This window comes from Plutella xylostella, chromosome Z, assembly GCF_932276165.1.
Source record: "Plutella xylostella chromosome Z, ilPluXylo3.1, whole genome shotgun sequence".
Classification (NCBI taxonomy): Eukaryota; Metazoa; Arthropoda; class Insecta; order Lepidoptera; family Plutellidae; genus Plutella; species Plutella xylostella.
Genome location: NC_064012.1, coordinates 8,875,141 through 8,883,870, shown reverse-complemented (window position 1 = coordinate 8,883,870; position 8,730 = coordinate 8,875,141). Strand labels below are relative to the sequence as shown.

The window sequence follows — 8,730 nt, the reverse complement described above, 5'->3', positions numbered from 1 at the left end:
ACCCCTTAGTGCATGGATTTTTTGTTATGTATGACAAAAATATACTTATGTTATAATATACCATAAAAAAGCAGGCAAAAAATCCAGGTCATGTAATTATGAAAATATTTACTGAAAACTCAAAATTACAATTGTATGCAGTAAGGGTTTAATGACAGTGCTCGCTAGTAAGTCCTTCAGAATAATAATATTGTATTTCAGTTTTTTTCAGAAATGAACTTGACAAACGGACAATAAAGTAATGATAATATATGGATTGCGGTTTTACCTTCTTAGATACGGATTCCTAAAAACTACTCTATTGTTCCATTATGTTAATTTAGAAACTTATGTAATAATTGTAGTTTACTACTGAAGTACCTACCTACCCAACTAAGGACCCGATAATTTGCATGTAAGTACTTAGATGTTTTTGTACTTGCCCATTCTAACTACGCACTTAATGATGTGAATAGATTTTTGAATTAACATGTGAGCTTGGTAATTAGGTATTGCCTATTCATGATCTATTCATAACAAGACTGTTTAAACAATCCCGAGACATACTTTATCACATTGTTATTTATATGCAATACTTACTTATAGCCAAGGAAGAAAAGCATCTCGTTAATAAAAGGCAATTTAAGCTGTTTCGGTATAAAATTTATTTTAACCATTTATATTATAGGTAGGTATGTACTTAATTCTAATACCTAAGTAGATCAATTTATAAAGTCTTAATTTTTCCTAACGTGCGTTATATCCTATGTAATTGTACACGTATGTATGTAAACATCTGTTTTATTAGAGTTTTAAAGCTTAATTTTTACGGTGGTTGATGAGAAAGAAGTAGGCCAATTTAACAGATTTATGTAATTTTTTGGAGAGCTACGTGGTTCGGTCTACTGTACCACTACCGCGCAGGTTACACAGCCAGTTACATCCTGTATTTATCATTGAAAGTTCATATTATAGTTATTCAATATTAATAATAACACTATATTTATATAATAAATAATATATTTTTTATGTTTAGAAAACTTAATTTCGTATTACTTACTTGAGTTTTTAATATTGAAATTAGAGACTATAAAATGCTAGCAATTTTCTGAAAACTACACTCACGGGCAATGAAAAATTTCCAGTCAGAAAAGCACCAAGTTAGTCCTAAGTGGAAAGGACTAGCTTCATTACGCCGTCTGAAATATTAAAGTTTTAAAAGATCACCAGAATAATACCAAGTAAATACGTAAATATTTTGTTAAAATTTCTTATTAAATGTATAAAAAATTCAGACCATTTAGTGTCGGATTTTTTAAGTGGAACTGTTTCTTTTCACGTGAGTAAGTATATGAAATACACATGTAAATAAAAATGATACACTATATACTTACATATTAGAGTAGGATATATATTTTTATAGCGCTAGAGCATATCAAATATATTATAAGTAGTGTAGGTTAGGTATATTATATAGGTACCTTTAAAAACGGATATTTTTTTTCTAATGTTTACTCTTGTTTACTTTATGCCTTGATTTTATATATGATATTTATTCATTTGGTTTTTTAAATATTACATTAAATAATTCTGGAGTAATTCAAATAATAGATTTGCCAAATTATAGTGGGTACATACTTATTTTAAAAATAAATAAGAATTAACAAACAAATACACATAAAGTATGGTTTTTAAAACCTCATTACAAATTTTATAGCTTTAGCACTGAAAATACATGATAAATTTATTCTATACTTAATAAATACAATCTGCGAATAATAATTATTTTTTTTTGATTGTTAAGAGAGAAACGCGCATTCGCTCATGAGTACCAAAAATATTACAATATAAAACCTATACTTACTTATAAACAAAATTTTATGTACTACTGGTAACTATAATATAATAACATAATTTTCATATATTTTGTACATTTATAAACTTACTTGATATAACTTAGTTTTTATCGTAGGCGGAGTCTGGCTAAGCCAAAGGAGATCTTCAATTATTCTAAAAACAAAGAAACAAACTTATTTTATTAAGGTGTTACAAAGCATACTTAGCAATAAAACCGCATGGAAATTCCCAATTCTTCGTCTTTATGCTCTTTTGATGTATATTTTGTAGGTTTACCTCAGGGGTAGTCCAATTTTAATTTCAAAAATAAAATTCCACTGATGGCTGATCTGATGATGGAAACGGAAGGCAGTCGAGGGAACTCCTCTGTGTTTAAGCTTGCATAATTCGTATTGACTAGTACGTCCTGTTCTTATCATGAGAAATAATATTGAAATTAAAATTCAGGAAAATTAGGATTGGTCTCAAAATTGAATTATTTCTTTTAGTAAGTTTCTGAAAATCAGTTTTTTATATATTTTATAATTATTTATATTAGTTCGCTCTCAGTGATTGCATAATGAGTCTAATAACGAAGTTAGCATTACTTCTAAATGTAGGTACTGAAATGAACGAGAATGAATGAAAAAAAATGAAATTAATGTAAATAGTATCATAATTTATTTTAATACTTAAGTTTAACATGCACATAATGAAAAGCTTAGTAGGTATTATTAAAATACGTATATACTATAATACTTCCTATTACTTACCTACTTACTTACTAGTTTAATATCTGAATAATTCGTATAAAACCATATAAAACCACGGTCAACCAGATTGTACCCAGCCTTGCGATTCTATAAAACTAATTGTCAAAACTCGATTCTGAATCCGGAGTGAGTTTTCAAATTGGCAATCTGTAACTTCCGTAGACACATCGAATGCACTAACTAAACTAAAGTAATTTCGAGATTTTGACAAATAATGTATGAGATGACATACATATAGTGTCATTACTGTTCGAACGTGAAGTGAAAGGTGAAGGGAGAATGAAGATCGAAGTGAAGTCTGAATTACAGAATCGCAATGCAGCTTGTATATAGTAGTAGGTACAAGCTGGGTAGGTACAATCTGGTTTACTACTACTACTGACAACAACCACCTAATCATAATTACGTTAAATAATCACTTTTATTAATCCATTGATCAACAGAACAAAGTTCCTTTTCTTTATAAGGAGGCTACGCGTCAGTAAATATATTGAGAGGGTCAACTTTATTTTGTTCAAATTAATAATCTTCTTTTAAATTTGTATGACTGTTAAGTAACTCTAGTTATCGTGCAGGTAGGTTACCTGCACGATTAGGTAACCTACCTGTATAGCATTTTACATGATTTTTACTAGACACATTATTCAGACAAATATTCAATATAACTGTCAATCGCATTTCAAACAATGAAAATGGCTCAGCAGTAACAAAATTGTAATCGTGTAGGTAAATAAAATAGTTAAAGTATGAGATAAATACTTCGCGCTCCCCTAGCGTTCATCCTAGGAACTAAATTGTAGGTACCACGCCACGTTACTAAGCGTGCTCAAAACATAAACATTTATCTTTAACATATATTTTTAGGGTACAGAAAATAAGTAAGACTATTGTATTATAAGCTATTCATGCAACAGAAACCATCCCAAAAAAAACCTTAAAACTAAGTTTTAACGTAATCCAGAAGCAGTTTGAGGTAAGCCGCCGCCTTTTTGTCTATACTCACATAGCAACACTCCACGCCGAGGCTGTGCTGCTGGGGGCACAGTATGGCCCTCACGTTCACCATGTAGTCCTTGGGGCAGTCCTCCTTCCTCATGCAGATCCCCCCCTGGCGCACGCACGGCTCCTCCAGCTCGATGATGCTCACTACTGGAAGATATAAGGTACGTTTACCCTTTAAATGTAACGCGTTGAATAGGTTATGTCATGTAGTTGTTCAGGGGTTTAGCACAGATGCAAAGAGAGCATCTTCTCGTGAGTGAGAGTTATGTCGAAATAATAATATTTAAGTAATAATAAGAACAAATAAGTACAAATAATATTATATGTAGATAAATAAATAAGGTATAGGTAGGTAGATTAGTTTGGCATTTTAACAGTAAGTTATAGATAGGACGTATAGGACACAGTACCTATTTTTTGCAGGTATGAACAGAACAAATGCAACAAAACGAAACTAAGTAATCTAAAATGTGAGCTAAATTCGCAGCTTACTAAACCAAGGGATATAAGTCTACTCTACTCTAGCGAGTAGCTCTAAATGATTTTAAGAAAATTAAAAATTATCAGTATTAATTTATGTTACACACTATCAAAATTGATAAAGCATCACATGGTCATCCGTCACAACAGACTTCACGTGACCAACTCGGCTCCGGCTGTTTATCCAGAATCATGTGACAAAATACTATCACACTCATAACAATAAACTAACCGAACTTAATAAAAACCCCCGACATTGATAACAAAATTAACTCAGCAATCCAGTTTTACACTTGAGTACTATGAATTTTTCCCATAAGAATGAATTTTGAGAACACCTGGCTACGACCAATGTAGATCATATCACCTCACCAATCACTAATAATAATTCTGCATGCGAATATGTTAATCCGTCGCCGTGTTTACTAACGAAATCATAAAACTTTTCCACCGATGAATCGGTATTTATAAACGTAAACATTACGTAGGAAAATCGTAGGTAATAAAGTACATATCTGAATAATGCCACATGCTGGGACGCAATGCAAACTGCATTAAGATCCTGCGATTCAGTCATTGTTCATACTAACGACGCTATACCTATATGAATTTATAATATATGATGTGATAAGTACTATTTTTAATAGATTTTGGATTTAAATAATGCATGTTATGATACTATTAATCAATTACTCATACAACAAATTAAAAATCTTCATTCCAAAAGTTAAAAAAAACACACACACAGAGCGTTAATATTTCATTGTAGGACATGGGCATTGAGTATGAATGGTCACCCGAGTCCGCGTTGTTCTATGGGACATGGGCCTCGAATTCCCATAATCTCTACGTTGCGGGTTGAAGATACCACATACACAAACAAACATTTGGGACTCGAGAACAAATGTAATGATCTGCCGGCCGGGGATGGAACCTGGGACCCCCCTGCATAACCAGTCATTATCTCTAACCACTACACTATCGGTCGTCCTACTATGTTTTATTATGTGTTAAAACATAATATTTTTATTTTAATACCACTCGACGGTGATACCTTTTGGGAGAAGATACTTATTCGGTTTCTTGTTTTAAATCCATGTAGTTGTGTTGTTAGTTAAGTAGGTACTCGTAGGTTTTGGAATACCTACTTGGGCCAGCCCAGTTTTACAGATTGAAAATTAAATTACTAGGATGTGTTTTATACAGGGTTTTGCAAAAAGGGTAAGTATACGAAACCGAAACCTACTTTGTTGGTCACATGACTTTTTACTAAGGAGAATTAATTGATTTTTTCCCGAATTATGAAATTTTGATTTTATTTTCCGGCTTAGATACCTATAGGTAATTATAACATGATGCACACGTAGGTTTCACCTTAGTGTACCCTTTTTGCCACACATACATGAATAAACTACCCTTCAGCTACCGCTGAGAATAAATATAGGTACCTATGCATACCTATACCTATATCCTATATCCTAACTAATATTATAAATGCGAAAGTAACTGTGTCTGTCTGTCTGTCTGCCTGTTACTCTCTCACGCCAAAACTACTGAACAGATTTGAATGAAATTTGGTACACATATGGTCTTGACCCTGAGAAAGAACATAGGCTACTTTTTATCCCGGAATTCCCACGGGAAAACTTTTTAAGGCGAAGCGAAGCTCGCGGGAACAGCTAGTAGTCTATATTTCAGGATCGGTATAAAATAAGTTGGTAGGCCTAGTACTAAAGAACTTATGTTATGATTACAGATAATAATATTATGAAAGGGTACATACTGAATATGGTAAATGGTCAATAATTCGCTTTTGCAAATGTGTAAATAAATAATATTTTCAATATAACAAAGGCGCAAGGTGGAGTTAGCAGGAAAAACCAAGTGTGAAATTATAATTATCACCAGTAGTGTGTATTAGGGTGTTATAGTAAGGTGAATATCAGAAAATGAAATTAAATAATTAATTAATTTAATAATGAATATTGAATATAAAAAAAATTACTCTATTATTCAAAAATAATGATGCAAATAAATTATAAATTCATTGAATAATCAAAAACTACTAAATAGAGAAACAAATAGAAATGAACAAATAGTTAAAAAACTTACTGTCATGTGGGGTGGTAGACCTTCTCCCTTTAGGGTTGGAGTGCACTGCGGCAAAGAGCAGAACCGACACCGTCAGCGCTAGTAGGATACGCATTGTCACCGCTATGTCTCTGTGGTCTGCTGCTCAGCTCGGTAGGATCGCGTCTGGTAGCGGCCACACGCACCAACTTCTTTATATACAGCTGGCAGCTAACTACTCACTCATATAAACACGATCATGTATCTATAAGGAAGGTTACTCTATAATGACGAAAAACGAACGAACGAGAGCTGTCGTGCCATCGGTATGTTTAACCTGTCACTTGCCGGGAAATCGGAGACAATAAAAAATCTATCTGGTTTACCAATGGGTCACCGACACGTGAGTGGTTAATACCTACAACGTGATAGAGTCGTGGCCAACAGCGCTCCGAAACTTCGGTATTCGGCATAATACAGTAACCGCCCTGTGATTTTATAGCCATAATCGTTAAGGCAGGTACGGTACACACAATACGTACACTCCACGGGGGTACCGGTAAGATTATTCCTGTATTATTGCATGAAAATTAAAAATTCTATTTTCGATAGAGGAATTTAATACTTTCAGGGACACAGACAGGTCAGGATTAAGCCGACGACTTCCTGCTGGGTTTACGTGTCTAAAGGTTCTAACGTATGTCCGAAAACTACCCATTTTGTTTCGGATAAACATAGGCAGTTTTCAAAAAACTGAAGTGGCAAAATATACTCTGAAAGGGGTAATTTTTCAGCAACCTTAATTGTTTCATTCTTAACAAACAAAGCTTCACGATGTTAACCTTAGCAGCCTCTGTGGCTGTGCCATCTTACAGCTTCGCTGGCTAGTACCTATTGCTTGATGTTTAATCAATGTTATTGTTTCGAAATGAAATTCTTTGAATATAGGTGTGGACGAAAGTACAAAAACTCTAATCAGATTTTCTATGTGCACCATCCTGAATGAATCTTTTCAATTTTCACAAATTTCCTAGTTAAGTAGGAAAAACACAACTGTCAGTAGTTTTTTTTTATATATAAAACGGAAATCTTTTCAGACAAACAGTATAGGTACAGTAGGTAAGTACAGTATAATTAAATACGAGTAGTAATACGTAATTTTCTTACAGTGTTTACAACTTTACTAATTCATTGAATAACTATCCATAATGACGTTTTACATAAATATTTAGCATGACATAGGTCAATAAATAGAACGACACATACACAACTCGACACCCGATTGGTTTAGTAATTACCTAATTCTAAATATGTATTTATCCAATGTTCGCCCTCAATATACGAAAAACTGAAGGTTTCACACTTGACCTTACTTACTACGTATTGTTTGTGTTTCAATCGGGTTTCAATGAATGCATGTGACCCTCTCTTCGCCTCTCATGTGACGCCTCATCGATTTAATTAATTGATCACTCGACGATTGGATGCGATCGCTTCTATGAACTTTGCAACATAACTAACAATTCAATAAACATACAGGGGTACCTATTCATATAATAGGTAGGTATCACACGACGTACCTACCACCAGGTAGAATAATTTAGGGTTGCAATTTAATGTGGATTTTAGGCCCGTTTATCATAAAAACCTCAAAACCCTCTGCGTTTTGAGTTGCGCAGTGTCGTCTCCGGTGGAAAACAACCTTTAGGTACTTAAACTTCCATAGGTAAGTACAATATTAGAATGTAAAGAATGTTTTTCGGTTAAATGTATCTAATCGGTTAAACGGTCAATTCCAAATAATAAAATATGCAATTGATGCTGCATCATTGTACGTGCGTGCAATTTGTGCGTAGCATAACAGCTTGTTAAATTGTAGGTAGTTGAGGTAGGTATTCTAAATTAAGGATCTACCTAAGTGCTATTGGCGTATCCTGTGAGTCGTTATCCCGTTCTAGATCACAGTAGATTAGATACAATGTAGCATCGGCCTTCGTAATGTAGGGCAGGCCTGGGGCTGGGTTACTATAATACAGTTTAGCTAACCTGGCCTAGGACAGAGGTTTATTCAGATTGACTCGAAGTAATCGTTTTTTTATGTATTAAAAGGGTTCGTTCTCCGGTCGCCGATATTTGTGTAAACTGATTACCTAGACACGTATTTTGTTTTCGGGTCTTGGATGTTAATTGCGTAAAACTATCGATTGGTCTTCTCTTTCAGCCTTAAGGCTCCTAAACACGGTGCCGGCGGCTAGTTACTGCCGTGCCGCCGGCATGTGTATAGTAGGCTTTAGATAGGTACATTAGAAATAAATAACACAGGTATTTGAGAACAATCACACTTTATTTAATGTGAATAGGTACACAGCAATTTTACGTATAATTTAATTATAGTAATAATTACAGAACTTAAAAATATGTAGGTATACAAGTATACCGGAGGTATTTTTGTTTATTACCGAAAGAAAGAAGAATTCACAGAATTTAATGTAGCCCTGAAAAAACAGTGACATAATAATCTAACTTTTTATTCTGAAATATTGATCGTGCAAAAGTACTGGCCACAAATTACTTATTAAAATTTTCAAAG

General features: G+C 33.5%; 1 protein-coding gene across 2 annotated transcripts; it reads right to left on the bottom strand.

Moving 5' to 3' along the window:
- Positions 1-620: 620 nt before the first annotated feature.
- LOC105380498 (U-scoloptoxin(19)-Sm1a) lies at positions 621-6,350 on the bottom strand. Of its 2 annotated transcripts, none has more exons than XM_011550072.3 (3): positions 6,183-6,350; positions 3,592-3,734; positions 621-1,989 (listed from the first exon to the last, which is right to left on the bottom strand). In XM_011550072.3, the coding sequence occupies exons 1-3, from the start codon at positions 6,274-6,276 to the stop codon at positions 1,981-1,983; spliced, it is 246 nt and encodes an 81-aa protein (XP_011548374.1). In that variant the 5' UTR covers positions 6,277-6,350; the 3' UTR covers positions 621-1,980. The 2 variants fall into 2 exon arrangements, with proteins under 2 accessions (XP_011548374.1, XP_011548372.1); XM_011550070.3 differs by having other exon boundaries at positions 3,592-3,737; positions 6,183-6,344.
- Between the last annotated feature and the right edge of the window lie 2,380 nt (positions 6,351-8,730).

Coding starts and splice junctions, on each gene's coding strand:
- LOC105380498 (XM_011550070.3), bottom strand. CDS start 6,276: ATGCGTATCCTACTAGCGCTGACGGTGTCGGTTCTGCTCTTTGCCGCA. Junction 3,738..6,182: donor GTCTACCACCCCACATGACA/GTAAGTTTTTTA, acceptor TATATCTTCCAG/TAGTGAGCATCATCGAGCTG.